Source organism: Nomascus leucogenys, chromosome 20 (assembly GCF_006542625.1).
Source record: "Nomascus leucogenys isolate Asia chromosome 20, Asia_NLE_v1, whole genome shotgun sequence".
NCBI lineage: Eukaryota > Metazoa > Chordata > Mammalia > Primates > Hylobatidae > Nomascus > Nomascus leucogenys.
Genome location: NC_044400.1, coordinates 235,709 through 253,637, shown reverse-complemented (window position 1 = coordinate 253,637; position 17,929 = coordinate 235,709). Strand labels below are relative to the sequence as shown.

The 17,929-nt window shown below is 60.0% G+C and overlaps 1 protein-coding gene across 1 annotated transcript in view; it reads right to left on the bottom strand.

The window, feature by feature from the left end:
- Positions 1 to 3,334: 3,334 nt before the first annotated feature.
- The window catches only part of FAM20C (FAM20C golgi associated secretory pathway kinase), a 63,269-nt gene continuing 48,674 nt past the window's right edge, over positions 3,335 to 17,929 (bottom strand). Inside the window, exons 4-10 of the mRNA XM_030801074.1 lie at positions 16,703 to 16,795; positions 14,933 to 15,048; positions 7,446 to 7,626; positions 6,706 to 6,815; positions 6,383 to 6,464; positions 5,301 to 5,360; positions 3,335 to 4,342 (exon numbers count right to left, since the gene is read on the bottom strand). Coding sequence (XP_030656934.1) covers positions 4,093 to 4,342; positions 5,301 to 5,360; positions 6,383 to 6,464; positions 6,706 to 6,815; positions 7,446 to 7,626; positions 14,933 to 15,048; positions 16,703 to 16,795 — 892 coding nt within the window. The 3' untranslated portion in view covers positions 3,335 to 4,092. The remainder of the gene's footprint in view (positions 4,343 to 5,300; positions 5,361 to 6,382; positions 6,465 to 6,705; positions 6,816 to 7,445; positions 7,627 to 14,932; positions 15,049 to 16,702; positions 16,796 to 17,929) is intronic.

The window sequence follows — 17,929 nt, the reverse complement described above, 5'->3', positions numbered from 1 at the left end:
GGGGGTGGGTCTCACTGTGTTGCCCAGGCTGGTCTCGAACTCCTGGGCTCAAGGAATCCTCCTGCCTCAGCCTCCCAAAGTGCTGGGATTACATGCGTGCGCCACCGTGCCTGGCCCTGGGACTACTGCACCTGGAAGTTCCGGTCCTTCAGCTCAGGACAACCCTCTTCTTCCATTTCCTCACTTCCTCTTCTCTACGTGTGCCCCCTGCTGGTCGGCACTGGGGCTGCAGCCACTTCCTCTTCTCTGTCGTGTGCCCCCTGCTGGTCGGCACTGGACCTGCTGCCGGGGACTCTGTGGCTTTGTTCTCTCATTTTCCAGCCACTGGTCTCCCTCGCTGGGAGCTTCCTCAGTCTCGTCTCCTGTTTCTTCTGTCGAGGCTTCATCCTGTTTGATTTCTCCACCCACGCTGGTGCACGAGAGCCCCTCCTGTTCCCTGGACCTCAGGCCATCCCCAGCCACCCCACGCCCTCCTCGTTCGTCCACTCTCTGCTGTCTCTGTGTCTCTGCTGTCTCTGCATCTCTGCTGTCTCTGCGTCTCTGCATCCCTGCTGTCTCTGCATCTCTGCTGTCTCTGCATCTCTGCGTCTCTGCATCTCTGCGTCTCTGCATCTCTGCTGTCTCTGCATCTCTGCTGTCAGCACAGTCTCCACACCATGTGTTTCCCTGTGGCTTTGTGTCTCTCATGCAAAAGGCTCTCACACGCATGATGGTTCTTGTGTGTCCTTCCATAGTGGACAGCAAGGGCTGTCCGCTTTGTCTGGACCATCAGCCCCACCCTTGCTGTCCCTCCGCTTACCCAGACTCCAGCCGTGCATGAGCTGTCATGGGCCCCGTGTGCACCCTCCTCCCCTCGCTGTGGCTCCATGTTCCAGCTCCTTGCTGGCAGCACCACGTTTTATACCCAGCCCCACTGTCATCTGGTGCCTGCGGGGACACTGCACGCCTCCTCCCTGCCCCTCTGGGTCTTCCTCCAACACCCCACAGTGAAGGGCGCCCCATGCCCTGGCTGAAGTCAGATCCTGGAGGTCACACTTTCTCCTTCTCTTCTCCCCACCTCCAGCTCCGCAGCAGGTCCTGCTGGTCTCTCCCGGGCCCTGGAATCTGCACACTTTCTCTCCCCTGTGGTTGCTACCCTGGCAGTGGTGGCCAGATGACGGCGACAGCTGCTTCTGCACGGAGCACTCCCCTCTATCAGTCCAGACTCCGGGGCACGTCTGTTTAAACACTAACTTAATTCTATCATGGCCGTGGGTCCCAACATTGGCACTGCTGGGCCAGCCCCAAGCAGCAGGGTGGGCACGGCCGCTGCGTTTCTCCACGCGCGCCCCCGGCCCTGCTCCTGGCATCACTGCCTCCCGTCCTTCAGGCCCCTTGAAGCCCCTCCTGGAGGCCGTCTGCGTGAGTCCACACAGGACGCCGTGACAGCACCACGGATGGACGAGGCGGCTTCAACCACAGACAGTCCCGGAGGCTGGAGTCCGAGGTCACTGCACAGCAGGGCTGGTTCCCCTGGGCCTCTCTGTGGCTCATGGACGTCATCCTCTCCGTGTCCTCACAGGGCCGTCCCTCTGTGTGTGTCCTGGTCTCCTCTCCTCATAAGGGCTCTTGTCAGATTGGACCGGGACCACCCGAACCCTCATGCCACTTAATCACCTCTTTTGGTTCAGTCCCAGAGACACGGTGGGGCCGGCTCCAGCCAGTGGATGATGGGGCCACAGCACCTCCCTGGCTGCCCCACGCGCAATGTTTGCCCGGCTCATCTTCTGCCCTCGCCGACTTCCTTGCCGTGTGCAGGGCCCTGTTTGTGACCCATCTGTGCGTTTACTGTGCGTCTCCCGTTGCTCTGCAAGGTGGCAGTGATGAGGACAGAGCTGAGTCTCTCGGGCCTTGCTGCACCCAGCCTGGCACAGCTCGAATGGGTGTCAGGAATGGACAGGTGAGTGGATGCAGAGGCTCTCAGAAGAGGGGGCCACAGTGACCGGCCCCACGGCTGATTTCTTAGGGCTCCTGGGCCGTGTGACCCCGGGCAGGTGGCAGCCAGGATGCTGGCTCCTGCCTCTGCACCTCACATGGTGCCAGCAGGGGAGACGCTGACCCGGGAGCCCAGCCCCATCTCTGCAGCCCCCACCTCACTCCTCTCAGCTTCTGGGGGTCCTCAGGGCAGGGAGAAGAAGAGGCGAGGGCCGGCTGAGTCCCTCGGCTGGGAGAAAACGGCGAGAGGCCAGAGCTGAGTGTGTGGCGAGTGGAGCTGTGAAGCCAGGGCCAGGCGACGTGTGGGACGACTGTGGAAGGGAGGCCGAGCCCAAGGGAGGGCCGGGCCCTGCACTGAGGCAGGGAGGCCGGGGAGCCTGAGGTGGGGCTTCCTCACCTCGCCCGCTCGTTTCCTTTGAGGAGTCCCCGTGGTCTGCAGTCCTCCGCGAGTCTGGCCATCGGGGGAGCCTGCCCTGCCCTCAGCTCAGCCCCGGGGCGCCCAGGGGTCCAGGTGGGGCCTCTGTACCTCTTCGCAGCTCATGGGGTTTCCAGCACTGGGTGGACTGTTCCAGGAACCTAAATTGACTGAGGGGCTGACGGACTTTCCCTGTCTGAGCCTCAGTTTCCCCATCTGTAAAACCAGAAAATAAAACCAACCTTGCAGTTTTGCTTTAGAGACGAATAAGGATTGACCTTGATGGCTTCAGTCGCCACGGGGCGAGGAGCGGCCGCGAGGAAGCGGCTCGGGAGTGACCGTGAGGAGACGGCTCGGGGGCGGTGGGCCTGTCCCCAGGAGCTGTGACTCCCACACTCTCAGCTCCGGGACTCCCAGTGTTCAGTCTGCGCCGAGCCCTTGGCCCACACGCTCTCCTTGCTCCCTCCAGGGCTGGGCCTTCCCGGGGCTCGTTGGAAGGAGCCCGGAGTCTCCCAAGGGGGCTCCCAGGGGCAGGTTTCAGGCCCGAGGCCGGCAGTGGGGAGGGGCTAGCACCCTTCACGTTGCCCCTCACTCGCCGCAGCCCCGAGGCAGCTGCCCCACGCATGGCCGCCCAGTCCTGCTGGAACACCGGGAGCCGCACCGTGCCAGGGCTACGGACAGGAGCTGCCCTTGGGGCCGCCACAGCTTCGGGTCGCGCCCCAGCCTCTGAGAGCACCCAGGACGGGCCGCCCTGCCTTGGAGGCGGGGACTCACCTGGCCTGTTTGCACCAGGGCTTGGCAGGCAGCCCCCTCTGGCCCCAGCAGGCCTCAGGTCCAGGCCACCTTGAATGCTGACTCTCGGCCACGCCTGGTTCCAGGACTGGCTTTTTTTTTGGAGAGGGGTGGACAGGCAGCCACGCACCAGGGTGTGAGGGACCCGCCCCGTGAGGCCGACACACATCTGCTGTACCTTTATTGCACATTTATCACATTGCAAACTATTCCACAAAACTCTGCAAAGGTCAGCCCACGGCTGCGCACAGCCATCCCCGCAGGGCACACTTGCGCCAGCCATCCACAGTCAAGTCCGAGATGGGCGCTGCGGGCCGGCGGGCGGACTCGCAGGACACCTGGTCATCGGGTCCTCCAAAACCACGTGGGCATCCGTCCACCAGCGCACAGGCCAGACATCCAGCGAGAGCCTCCTCCCGTCCTCAGACGTGACCCTCCAGCCCTCCAGGAGCCGAGGCCCCAGGAAGGAGAGTTTTTACTTGAAGTAGGTCCCGAGCGTGAGAGCACTTGAGGGGTGAGCTTGGCCTTGAGGAGCCCCCAGAACCGGGGAGGGCGGTCCTCGTGTTTGGTTTGGTAGGTGATTGGCGTCTGTGTACACGTCTCTGTTTATATACTTATTCATCAGCTATAAATACAAAATAGTAAGTAAAGGCTCCTTTCCCTACAGAAAGGATGGAATGCCTCTGGCGCCGGCCGCCTCTGTCCGTGAGCACAGACAGCGCTTCCTTCCCAACCTCTTCTGGTCAAACACTGACAAAATGTGTCCTATTAGGCCTGGGGAGCCTCACCTCCCGTGGCAGCAGCTCCCGACTCCGGATGATCCCGTCCTGCCTCTGAATTCACTGAATTCACGACGGGCGCATGTGCTTGCTGGGAGTCCGGCCCCTCTGGCTCCGTCCGGCCGGCGGACACTACCTCGCCAAGGCGGCTGTGTGCTCAGTGTCCAGGTCATCCTCCACCACGCTGTGGGGCCCGTCCCTCTCCACGCAGTCCCGGACGGCCTTTAGCACCACGCGGAGCCGCCGGTCCAGGGCCTCCAGGTGCGGCTGGTACAGCACAGGCGCCACCTGGTCCCCCCGCAGAGACTCGGCCATCAGCAGGCTCAGCTTGTACTCCTCCTTGGCCAGGAGCTGCAGACGCAGGTAGGTGGACTTCCGGATCCTGGGGAGGAGAGGGGCGTCAGGCCTGGCACGGGACGGGGGAGATGCCTGCCCACAGGAAAGCGAGAGCAAGTGAGAGGGAGATAGAGAGAGTGGGGAGAGACAGAAAAAGAGACATACACAGAGAGAGAGAGAGACACAGAGAGAAAGAGACAGAGAGAGAGAGAAAGGGAGAGAGACAGAGACAGACGGAAAGAGACACAGATAAAGAGAGACAGGCAGACCGAGACAGACAGAGAGACAGAGAGAGACACAGACAGAGACGGCAGAGACTGCGAGAGACCGCGAGAGAGGGGCCTGTGATCCGACGCCTCGTCAGCCGCTGGGCTGTGTGATCTGCTCCGGTGCAGTCTGCTGCCTTTCATCTGCACAAGGGACGAGGGTGCCCTTGCAGGATGCGGTGGCCGGTGTATTTCCCAGAGGGGCACGGCAGGATGGGGAGGTGAGGAGGGCGGCCCATTCACCCAGGAGACCCACCCCAACTCAGCACATCCGCACAACACGGGCGCTGCGATGCCTCCTTAGAGAAGTACAAAGCGTTTGCCCTACAAACCTGCGTCCCCAGCCGTGAAAGGGGGAAAAGGGGGTCTGAACCCCCACAGAAGGTGGCAGTGGCAGTGGCAGAGACCGGCAGCCGCGCGGGGGAGCAGGGTCTCTGTGTCTCAGCTGGCGTCTGCCCTGGCCTCGAGTTCTCTCTGTAACTGGGGTGGCAGGACGGACACAGAGAGGGGGGCCCGAGAGGGCTCGAGCTGGATGGGCCTGGGGTGGTGGGCAGGTGAGGTCTGCGCCTCCAGGCTGCAGAGTGAGGGTGTGGGTCGAATTTGGGGCTGTGGTTGAATTCGGGGCCTTTCCTCTCTCATGTGATGGCCGGGGTGGGGTAGGGAAGGCTGTGGCCGCCTCTGTCTCCTGCGTAGTAGGGAGGAGGGTGGAGCTGGAGCCGGCTCTGGCAGGGGCTGTACCTGCAGCACTGCTGTAGCGGCACCAGGATGGAGAGCTCGTCGTGTGAATATTTCCCAAACCTTCCAGAAGAAAAGCAGAATTGTCAAGGGCCCCTGTACAAGGTTCCTAACAGGCTGCTGGGCTGGGAGCTGGGCCATGGGTCCACCTGCCGGTCCCCGACACCCCAGGCAGTGGGCCCACCCCGCCCATCTCCAGCATCCCAGGCAGTGGGCTCACCCCACCCATCTCCAGCACCCCAGGCAGTGGGCCCACCCCGCCCATCTCCAGCACCCCAGGCAGTGGGCCCACCCCACCCATCTCCAGCACCCCAGGCAGTGGGCCCACCCCACCCATCTTCAGCACCCCAGGCAGTGGGCCCACCCCGCCCATCTCCAGCACCCCAGGCAGTGGGCCCACCCCACCCATCTCCAGCACCCCAGGCAGTGGGTCCACCCCCGCCTGTCCCCAGCTGGGTATGTGCGGTCCTGGCCTCTGGCCTGGGGAAGGGTCCTGGGCAGCCGAGTTGAGACGGCTCCAGGGAGCGTCAGCCCACAGTTTAGCTGTGGAGCCATCTTTACAGCCACACACACAAGCTATTGAGGTGCCCAAAGTCCATCTCTCTGAGGCCTCAGAGCCTGGGAATGGACGTCCTCCTGCCCGAGTTACTCGCCTCCGTGCTTTGCTTATTAGGGGTCACCCTCCCTGGTCACCAGGGTCTCACAGCGCCGCCCAAGACCACCCGTGGCAGGCCAGCGGCGGCCGCAGAGGCCGTCTATCCCCGGCAGGCTGGCTCCAGGTCCCCCGTGCGGGCAGAGGCCCATCTATTCTGCACGGTCCTGCTCTTCCTACCAGCAGCCTCTCCCGGCCTCCATTTCCCAGGTAACGTTCCTGTGCCTCGGAGGTCCCGCTCCCGGGGTGACCCTCCCTCCTGGTTGGGGCCTGGGGCCGCCCCCTGCATCTGGCTCTGAGATGGGCCTTTGTGACATTCCCATCCCTCCACTGGAGGGTCTGCTCCCCCCGTCCCCAGGGTCTCAGGTGGGCTGCAGGTAGCTGGGAGGTGGCTGGCCCTTTCCTGGCTGTGCAGGGGCGGGGACAGGCTCACCCTCTTCCATTGTCTAAGTGGATGATGAACGTTTCATTCCCAAACTTCTCAAAAGTCTCGTAGTGGTGACGGTCCATGTTTCCTGTGGAGAGAAGCAGAAAGTGTCCCAGCTCGTGGGCAGCCGAGCCGTGTAGCTCAGAGGCCTCTGTGCTCTGCAGAGCGGCGTCTCCTCCTGCCAGCATGACCTCTAAGCAATCTGGCCCCTCCCCAGGCCACCGGACTGCAGCTGGGCCATGCCATGGACCATGCCCTGCAGAGCCCTCGGTGCATCTGCTCCACACAAGGCGGGTGACACGGGGACCCCGTGCCCCTGTGGGACGTACCCATGAGGAAGTCGAAGATCGTCATGTCCATGACGTCCAGGATGCGGTGGCTGCTGTCATAGGGCGGTGTCTGCTTCACCTCCTCACAGTAGTCGGGGTCCACTTCCCACCTGCGGGGAGCCAGCATGAGACGGCCGGGCTCTGCTGTACAGACGGGGGCCCAGGCCGGATTCTGGGGAGCCCGGTGCACGCCGTGAGGAGCAGAGGAGAAACACTGCAGCAGGGACCTTGGCGTCTGCAGATAGATCCGCCTCAGCCGCGGTGCTGAGGCTGCATCAGCAGGAGCATGGGTGTGGGAGGGGACGGAGTCGCTCTGCCCTGCCCCGGGGTGACCCCACCTGGAGCTGCCTTCAGCTCTGGGTCCTGTGTTTTTTGCAGAGTCTCTGTGTGGAAACAGGACCTGGACTCCACACTCACGAGGACAATGTGGGGTGGAAAGAACGGGGGCCGTTTCTCCCGCAGGAGTGAGGAGAGGGACGGGGCGAGAGCAGAGCTCAAATGCTGAGAGGCCCCGATTCGAGGGACCTGGGGGACAGGCCGGCCTAGGTCAGGGAAGCGCATGGAATTACTGGAGTAAGGAAGCCCTTTGCCACCGTCTCGTCAGGAAGCAGTCGTCTCACACTGCAGGCTCTGCACCCATCTCTGCCACCCCCGTGGGCGCTGACCCTCCCACGCCCGCCCAGGCCCAGCTCCCCCCGCCGCAGGGTGGCCGGACGCCAGTCCCCCGGCCCCGCACTCACTCGGCCTTCTTGCGCTTGTGGTAGGAGCGCCGCCAAGGGTTCCGCCAGGTCTTCCTCTTGGCCAGGGACAGGTCGGGCAGGAAGGCCGCCAGCGAGCCCTCGATCTGGTCTGGCTTCCCGCACAGGGCATGCTCCGTGGAGCAGTAGTAGGAGCACTCGCCGTAGAAGCAGATGTTGTTGGCTGGGGAGGGACAGGCCGCGGGTTACCCGGGCCACACGGGGCCGCGTCGTCACCTGTGGTCTCACGGCCCCCAAGGCCGGGCCGGGCTCTGCCTGGTGCTTCTCACGGGCAGGACTCACCCACAGCTCCCCCATCAATCCCAGCAAACACCTCCACCCCATGGTACAGAAAAGTGAACCCACAGAGCTGACTTCCCGAGGCCACACAGCTCCCCAGAGGCAGAGCCTGGCCTGAACCCTCGAAAATCAGGGGCTGGTCTATGGAAACCCTAGGGCCAATGTTTAGTCGTTTAAAAAATGCATTCGTATTGTCAAGAAAGTGACAATGCATTCGTATTGTCAAGAAAGACACAAGGCCAGGCACAGTGGCTCACACCTGTAATCCCAGCACTTTAGGAGGCCGAGGCAGGCGGATCACGAGGTCAGGAGATCGAGACCATCCTGGCTAACACGGTGAAACCCCATCTCTACTAAAAATACAACAAAAAAAAATTAGCCGGGTGTGGTGGCGGGTGCCTGTAATCCCAGCTACTCAGGAGGCTGAGGCAGGAGAATGGCGTGAACCCGGGAGGCGGAGCTTGCAGTGAGCCGAGATTGCGCCACTGCACTCCAGCCTGGGCGACAGAGCGAGACTCCATCTCAAAAAAAAAAAAAAAAGAAAGTGAAGAAAGTGAAGATATAATCCACAGAATGGTAGAAATGTTTGCAAAGCACACATCTGAGGATCTAGCATTTGGAGTGTATGAAGGACTCTCATCACTCAATCACAAAAAGGCGAAAAACCAACTAATAAATGGGCAGAGGGCTTGAACAGATGATTCTCCAAAGACGACACCGATGGCCAACAAGCATGAGAAGAGACAGGCGCCATCGTGAGTCAGCGGGAAGTTGCAAATCAAAGCCACAGTGAGGCACCACCTCCTGTCTGCTGGGATGGCTTCCATCGAAAGAGCAGAGAACAGCAGCTGCCAGCTGGGACGAGGAACCACCACCTCTGTGCGCTGCTGGCGGGGGGTGCGCACGGCGCAGCCGCAGCGGAAACGGTCTGCAACCCCTGATTGATTAAACACAGCGTCTCCATGTGACCCAGGAACTCCCCTCCCACATAAACACCTTAGGGAAGAAAAAATACAAAAACTCAGACACGAATGCTCACAGCAGCACCGCTCACCACAGCCGAAAAGACAGAATCCACCCAAATGTCCATCAAGAGAGGAGTGGACAGGCCGGGTGAATGTGGTCCATCCACACAGTGACACGAAACGAAATGAAACAAGAAAAGGAATGAAGCCCTCACTGAACCCGAGAACCCTGTGCTCCGCGAAGGAGGCCACAGGTCGTACGACCCTCTTAATACGAAACGCCCAGAACAGGCAAATCCAGACAGACTGGGGGTGGGACGCTGGTCGCCGAGGGCTGCGGGGCGAGGAACGGTGACCGCCTGCTCACGGTACGGGGTTCCTTTTTGGGGTCAGGAAGACGTTCTGGATTTAGACAGTGGTGATGGTTGCACACCATTGTGAACATACTAAAAACCACGGAACTGTACGCTTTTAAATGGTAAATTTTGTGGTACATGAATTATACCTTAACAAAGAAAGAATAACTAGAAAAATGCAAGAGCTGTCCAGGCCTGCTAGCAGTGGGGGTTCACAGCTCTGATGCTGGAGGCCCGGCTCATGGTGCTATTCCTGTACTTATTTGCTGATTAAATCCAGTTTTTCTGCTTTATTTGTTCGTGGAGAAACTCTGGAAAGCCTGGGGCTGTAGAACTGGTGAGAATGTGGTTTTGTTGGGGCCTGAGCCCCGAACCTCACTCACAGCCCCCTCAGTCACAGCATTTCTGCTATCTGAGCACACGGCTGACGTCTCAGCCAAAGGGGCCCCTCCTTGAGCCACACAGCCAGGCTGAGTGATTCCAAGGGTCTCTCCAGGTGTTCCTGAGCCTCCAGGCTACAGGGCAGGCTCCCCGTGGGATCAGAAGGCAGGTTCTGAAGGGCGCTTCCCAGCAGAGTGAACAGGAGGGCGGCCGGTCGGGGCTGCCCTTTCTTAGATGAACAAGCTGAGGTTCGGAGAGGAAATGGGGTGGGTGCCAGGCCGACCTGGCCCCCACCACACCCCACGCACCCGGCAGGTCCCGGCTGGTCTGGCTCCAACGCCCCGATCACCTGCCTGCCCCCTCTTTCCCGTGCCCCCTCACCCCAGTGCCAACGCTGGGTCATTATTGTAAGAACGATCAAGGAAAGACCAGCTGCAATCCTGTCTTGTGTTGATACAGATTAATTGGCAGCCCACAGTCGGACGAGGCAGCCCACTCTGTTTCAGGAGGAAAATCTTCATCCGAGTGCTCACTGGCTGGAGGCTTAAAATTCGTCTGCTGTAACAGCCTCCCGTCCTTGCCTAAGCCGGTTTCAGATGGTGTCGTGTTAAAAGAGAAACAGCCTTTCCTCTTTGCAGATCCAAATCGGGTATTAAAGGGGCCTCCCGAGCGGGGTTAGGAGGTCTCTGAGCTGTGTGACCTCAGGCAAGTGCCCCCCTGCTCTGTGCCCAGCCCCTCGCCCGGGAAGCGGGGCCGCCAGCAACGCCCGCATCACGGGCTGGGAATTACACAAGGAAGCCGCGGGAAGGCAGCTGTCAAGGTAACGAAGGCTGCCCTGCACTTGGAGGGGGGGGCTTTCTGGGAGGAAGGAGCGTGAGTCCTTTTCCATTTTAGTAATAAGAAAAGACACAAACAGCAAGGAGAAAACCAGGGTCCCAGAGAAACCCAGGAGAGATCCTGCCTCCTCCAGTCACCCGGAAATGGTCACAGTTGGCCTCCCGGAGAGCGCAGACAGGCAAGAGTGTGGCTCCTGGCAAGGACCAAGATGGCTCCTTCACCCTGCGGCTCACGCGTCTCTGACCATTGCTTTCTCTGACCGTGTCAGGGCTGACCCGGCAGGAGGAGAGTTTTGCAAGGTGGACGTCTGCCATCTGCCACCCTGGACAGCTGTGCCCTGGACAGCTGTGGGCCTGGCGGACACTGTTGTTTAGGGCAGTGGCTCTGGCTGCCTGAAGTGGGTCCATAGCTGGAAACATGTCTCCTTCAATGTGCATTTAAGCTGGACACAGCACTGGAGAGTCCTGAGGACCGCCCTGCCCAGCCCAGGCCACCGTGGCAGGAAAAAAGGCGAAGCGGATGACAGCAAAGCCCTTCTGTCCAGGCCGTGTCGGGCTAAGTGGCTTCCGGAGCTGCTGGGGACCTCAGCCCGGTCCTGGGGGCGCTCACCCTGCGGAAACGCAAAGCTGTGCACGGACGACCTGTGCACCTCTGGGATGTTTGCAACGTGCAGATGGAAACTTGCATAAGAAGTAGGGGGGTGTGTTCTGTGAGCTTTTGGGGCTTAGAAGATGTGGGCTCTGACTGCGGCCCGGCCCCTACACAGCTGTGCAGTGCTGGGGTCCCAATTGCCTTCTCTGAACCTGAGCTCCACAATCCCTACGTGGTGCAGGGGGCTGCCTGGGCTCAGCCCCTGCTTCCCCCTCCCAGAGCCCACCTTCCCTGAGCACCGGCCCTGGCCGCCTCTTGCCCCTCACTTTGCCCCCGGCTGGTAGGTTTTTCCCTTTTCTGATCGACCCCACAGGAGGGTCATTCAGGCCATGGGAGGCTGAGGGGGTGTCTGCAGTGGGCTCAGCCCTCTGATGTGCCCTGGGCTCCGGCAGGGCCTTGAGGTCACCTGGCATCCGTGGTCAGGAGACACATGCAAAGCAAAGTGGAGTAGACGAATCTTAACAGATTTTGTTCTCTAGGAGAGGAATCCAGGCTCCTGCACCCCTGCTGCTCTAGAGAAAGTCAAGTGCTCACAGAGGCTTCTGGAAGAAATCGAGCTGACAGGGCACAGCGGCCGGAGCGGCAGCAGTGGGGTTCCGGGGCTGCGTTCAGGGGCACCTGGCAATGCTGGGCCCGGCTGCTCTGGGAGATTTGAGGACTCGCCTGTCCGGGCAGGGAGGTGGAACTGCTGGGGCCTCCAGCGGCCGAGGAAGTCTGGGATTTCAGGGGAGAAACTTGCGTTGCCCTGGAAAACGCAACTAATATCTGGAAACCAGGAGTGGCCAGGGAAGCTGCCAGAGCGCTTAATCAAAGTGCTGGCTCCAGGGAGACATGAGAAGGGATTCCAGCAATGGTACCAAAGGCGGTCGATGGCCGTCTTGCAGCGCAGAGCTCGGGGCGCTCCGGTGACCACCGTCCCTGGCCTGCTGAGGACCTACCTGGGGATTCCAGGTGTCAGCCAACATGGGACGTAGAGGTGACTTAATTCACCTGCTTGGACTAATAATCAACTCAGTCTCTTTTTTTTTTGAGACGGGGTCTCACTCTGTCATCCAGGCTGGAGAGCAGTGGTGCGTGATCATAGCTCACTGCAGCTTTGACCTCCTGGGCTCAAGCCATCCTCCTGCCTCAGCCTCCTGAGTTGCCGGCCTCACAGGTGCACGCCATCAGACCTGGCTAATTTTTCATTTTTTGTAGAGATGGAGTCTCGCTATGTTGTCCAGGCAGATCTTGAACTCCTGGGCTCAAGTGATCCTCCCAGTGCTGGGATTGCCGGCGTGAGCCACTGGGCCTGGCCACTCAGTAAGACCTTAGAAACGGGGAGGAAAGAACTTGCCCCCACAGGCTCATTTTACAGTGAAATAGGGAGTTCCGGAGATGCTGCTCAGAGCAGAGCCAGGCAGGGCATGTTCTCAGCATGAGTGGGCGTCTTTGACCCCTCCCTGCGTGACCCTGTGACCTTCTCTTTCAATTGGTCCTGAACCGAGAGCCTGGTCTGCAATGCAGAGAATCGAGTCTAAGCTGGAGGAATTCCCGCAGTCGCTGCAGGGGGCGCTGGCACCTGAGGATGGGGAATGTCAGTCTTTGGAACCTTTGAAATATATCACCGTAAAAGTTGCAATAAAAATTGTAAAAAGACGTGGATAAGAAGCAGCCGGGCATCCAGGCATCACCGGGGCGAAGCCCAGCCTCTGTGGGCACCAGGGTGTGCATGGCGGGCTGCAGGGCGGTCAGTCCTGTGGACGGTGGGGCAGGAGGCGGTGGCTGGACGGTGCGTTCAGGGTCGACCCAAGGGCTGACAGCAGCCAGAGCTCAGGCGTGCTTAGGAAGCCCTGGACTCCCAGTGTGGGCAGGTGAGTTTCAGCCCCTTAAAAAAGATGGACAGCTCAAGCCATCCAAACAGGGACTGAATTGTTTGTGAGCCAATGTGTTCCCCATCACTGGAGCCTGGCTCAGGCACAGCTGACCGGGGAGCCCTCAAAGACCCCCACGCTCAGGTTCTGCCCCGATTCCCGGTGTGTAGGGCCAGGCACCAGTGGGCCAGGGAAGGGAGCCCTTCTTCCTGCCTCTGTGGAGCTTTCTGTCCTATTTTTCTCTTATTAATGGGCTTTGAGAGGAAGAGAGCAAATGAGGATCTCGGTGAGCCCTGGCTGATGGAACGGAGCTTAATTAAATCATAGATTCGGGGACCTGGTTCTGACAAAGTCATGAACGCGGTTAGGAGAAAGCAGAGTCTGTACATCGATCTGAAACATCTGCAGGAAATGAGCTTTCAGGTCAAGGTTTTATGTGCCAGCAGATCTGAAGATGCAGCTAATCAGGGGCCCTGACTGGATTTTATCTGCGTGAATTAAACAGACGGGCCAGGAGAGCGGCTGAGGCCCCCCTACAGCGAGAGCCTCCAATCTGGACGGCCCCTCCCCAGTGGGGTCCTTGCTCTGCAGGGTTTCCTGGGGTGACCACCGGGTCCCTTCATTCTGCGGTGCCCACCATCGCTGGGACCACTCTTGACCTTCAAGATGGAAACGTAGGGGACCGGGTCCAGGACAGGGAGGAGAAGCATCCCCAGAGCTCAGCCAGGCGAGCAGCGGAAATGGGAACAGCCTGTGCAGCAGGGGCCTGGCGCAAGGGAGAGGAGGACTGAGCCCTCGGCAGAGCCACAAATACCAGTTTCTTTTCTTTCTTTTTGAGACAGGGTCTCACTCTGTTGCCCAGGCTGGAGTGCAGTGGTGCAATTCCCCACTCACTGCAGCCTCCTGGACTCAAGCAATCCTGGACTCAAGCAATCCTCCTGCCTCAGCCTCCTGAGCAGCTGGGACCACAGATAAGCACCACTATGGCTGGCTAATTTTTTTATTTTCTGTAGACAGGGGTCTCACCACGTTGCCCAGTCTGGTCTCAAACTCCTGAAATCAAGTGATCCTCCCGCCTTGGCTTCCCAAAATGCTGAGATTACAGGCGTGAGCCACCACGCCCAGCCCAAATGTCAGGTTTAAAGCAACCTGGGTAGATAATTAAGTAGAAAATCATGTGTTTATGTGTGCACTGTACTTATCACGTAGAGTCTTGAAGGTTTTATAAACCTCAGCACCAACAGAGACATCTATTCCCGCCTAACGTTCAGGCCATCCTGTATCCCCTCAAGGGCACCAGGGACCGGGGACCGGGGCCAGCCCTGCTCACAGTCCAGCCACTTCGCTGAGGCGGGGGAGGCCGCCCGCCCTGTTGCTATACAACGGGGGTCCTGCTGGGTGTGTTTGAATCTGGGTGGGGAGGTCCCACGGAGGTCTGCTGGCTGGGCCACCTGGAGAAGGCTTCCTGGAGAGGCTGGGACCTCTCAAAAGTGAATCGCTTCACCAGTTAAAATAAAGAAACAGATGGAAGAAACAGCCTCTCTGTGCACGGTAGGACATCGGTTAAACGCTGATGGTGGCACCTTGAAGCTGTCTGTGGGTTGGCACTCCGGGTGTGGAAGGGGGCACAGGGCACCCCTACGTGGGAGGTGGGTTGGGAATGGCACTGTGGGTCGGCAGCCTGGTGTGGAAGGAGGCACAGGGCACCCTATGTGGGAGGTGGGTTTTAGGAACAGCACTGCACGTGGTTTCTTTTTGTTAGAGGTACTCAAGCCCCGTCACTGTGGGATCAGTGCGGGCCCCCCATGCCAGGCTACCTGGAGAGATGAATGCGGGCCCCCATGCCAGGCTACCTGGAGAGATGAATGTGGGCCCCCGTGCCAGGCTACCTGGGGGGAGGTGGAATGTGGGGCCTCCCCCATGCCAGGCTACCTGGAGAGATGAATGTGGGCCCCCTGCCAGCCAGATGAATGGCCTACCTGGATGGGGCCCCTGCCAGGCTACCTGGGGAGGTGAATGGGGCCCCCGTGCCAGGCTACCTGGAGAGATGAATGTGGGCCCCCGTGCTAGGCTACCTGGGGAGGTGAATGTGGGCCCCTGTGCCAGGCTACCTGGCAAGATGAATGCGGGCCCCCGTGCCAGGCTACCTGGAGAGATGAAGAAGGTCCTCCAGAGCTTCTTGTCCCGCGTGACGTCCCGGATCTCCTTGGTCATGTTGACCATCCTGCCAGCCACGGGAGGAACCCGGCGGAAGTCCAGGATCCTGGCAAGAAACAGGCAGGGGAGGGTCTGTGCTCTGTGGGGCTGAGCCGGCCTCTGTCTCCCTGCCTCCGAATAAACCCAGCCCTGGGTCCTGTGGCTCTGCCTGGCCCCGCGGTGATGGGGGCAGGAAAGGCCCCTGAGGGACTGGGGCTGGCGACGCCTCGCTGATGGGCACACAGCACCAACTGCCTGCATAGCTAAAGCCTGCCCTCATTCCAGGGCTAAATTTAAAACAAAATTAAATTAAAGGAACCACTTTTAATGGAACTCTTTCTGAACCACACTGCAGGCTCCCACTCGCTTAATTAAATGGAGAATGCAGGGCGAGAGCTTTTCTTGCTGACGGAGGACATGGTGATTGTCCTGTGAGGTGAGGTGACCAGGTGTGGAGGGATGTGGGCCGTCTGCCGGGACCGACCCGGGACCCAAGGCCCAACCACGCCTCTGAGTGGAGCACCCGCCCCTCCACCTGTCAGACGGCTCGCCTGGGTGCCAGGCTCTGTGTCCCGTTTTATAAACAGGTAGACATGAGGGGTCTGTTTCTGAATGACCCTCCCCGGCTTTCTTTTCATCGAAAAGCCCTTTTTTGGGTTCAGGCTGTTCTAGAAATGGTGGAAAATCTGGCTTCTGGCGATTTCTATAGTCACCACAGAAGACTTTGATCTTAAAAAAGCCCTTTAAACTCCAGTACGCCTGCGTCACTAGGGATCTTGTTAAAATGCGGATTCTGTCCCAGGTCTGGGTGGAGCCCAGGACTCTGCATTCCAACTAGCCCAGGGCAACGCCAATGCTGCCGGCCCTGGGGCCGCACCCCGGGCTGGGACGTGTCAGGGCCCTGCAGGGCAGGCAGGGAGGCTCTAGGGGGCTGAGGGTGGCGCCTCCTCCCTCCACTGCACCAGGGCAAGGTCCTTCAATCCACTGGGCCCCTCTGGACCCAGGGCCAGGCCCGTGAACTGCCCCTGGAGGGCACTGAACACGGACCCCCCACTTTCCCAGCAGCAGGGCCAAGCTGACCCTCACAACGGGTTCACTTTCTGCTGGGCTGGGGCGGCCCCTCTGGAGACAGGCGACTGCAGGGCCTCCCAGGGCCCCTTATCGCGAACTTCGCTTCCTCCTCCTTAGGAAGCTGCTTTGGTCTCCCAGAGAAGTCTGTGCCCCGTGAGTCTCTGTGTTAAGACTTGCGGCACTTAATGCTCCCCCTTCCCTCCCTGCCTCCTTCCCTCTTTCCTTTTCCTCTATTACCGACCGCACAGCAGCTTCTGTGCCTCCCGTCTGCCCGAACTGTGGGGGTGCAGGAGGGGTCCATCCAGATTAAGGTGCCCCGAGGGCAGGCACCTTCTCCCTCAGTGACAGAGGCATGGTTAGGAGCGTGGGAACCTGGGAACCTGGGCAAATCGCCGCTCACAGTGCCTCAGTTTCTCATCCGTAAGAGGGGGATATGAAAGGCTCTCCCTACCGCGTGTTGTGTGGGCTACGATGACACAGAGGGCCCTGGTCAGGGCAGCACTCGGGGTGGGGGGAGAGCAGGCACCGGCGCTGCCTGATGGTGACGAAGGTGACGATGACGTCCTGCTGTGTCCAGTGCAGGACGGCCCGGCGCACCGGTGGCTCTGAGCACACGGGAGCACGGACGGAGGGAGGAAGGAAGGGCTCACCTGTCCAGGTGGAAGGCGGCAATCTCCGCGTTGTGCCTCTCGTAGTCAGAGAAATAAAAAAAGTCAGGGGGCGTCTCCTGCTCCCTCGTTTGTCTGAGAAAACAAGACAGAAACAGAAACAGTTTGTCACTGAGAAACCCTCCAGGGGCCGCAGGCAGGCGGGACGTGCTGGGCCCGGCTCTCCAGAGCCGACTGTTCCCTTTCCAAGGGTTTCGCTAACTCAAGAAACACAATCATCATTAAAATTAAATGATATCAACCTACAGTTAAATACGTTCATCTCGGAAGCAACAGGCACTAGATCTCATCCCTTCCTGTTTAGGGGTTTCCGTCTCTTCCAGCCTAGGGTGAAAGTCCCCTCGAGCAGTGAATCCACGCGTGCTCCCAACTCCACGCTGGTGACTCAAAATCAGCCCGGGGGGCAGTTTTCACACCACAGAAATGGGCAAACTCTGCAAATCAGGCTGCTTCTGCCTGGGGAGCTGGTTATTAAATATTTAAAGCCCACCCCAGGTCCATGCCACCAGCCAAATGGATTCTCCAGAGAAGCTGCTCTTGTCTGGAGCCCAGAGATTCAGGCAGAGCGTGGGCCACGAGGGCACACACATGATGGGGGGCAGGCCCTGGTGCCAGAGGAGCCCCCTCAACGAACAAGATGGACTTCTCCAGGTGTGGGCCTGGAGGCCAGGGTCAGGTTGGACCAGCTGCCCCTCACACCTGCCCTCAGCTGCCCGCCAGCTCCCTGGAGGAGCCTTCCCCGGAAGGGACGTGAGGGAGGCTGCCCGTGGATCCTCTTTCTGAAGCCTAGGAGAGGCGACCTGACCCATTTTCCAATGCCTCCCTCCTTCCCGCCCAGCAGGGCACCCTGGCCTGCAGGACCCGCCGGTCGGCCTCAGTTCCCGCTAAGCTGCTTCTCGTCTCTTGAGCTGGGGTCACGGCTGTCCACTGCTTCCCACATGTCTCCTGGCCCTCCACACTCCTGTCTCTGTGCACGCTGTTCCACCCTCCTGGAACGACCTTCCCTTCACATCTGCAGATGGCTGTCAGCATTTCCTAATGTGTGTCTTACAGAAGGCCCGGCCTCAACTTCTCAGCACTCAAGAAGTCACCAGTCAGAGAAGTCTGGAGTTTGAGCAGTAGTTCCTCCCGGGCCCCTCCCAACGGGTCCTCCCAGGCCCCCTCCTAGGTCTTTGCTGTCCACACTTGCGTCATAAAGGCTCTGACAAG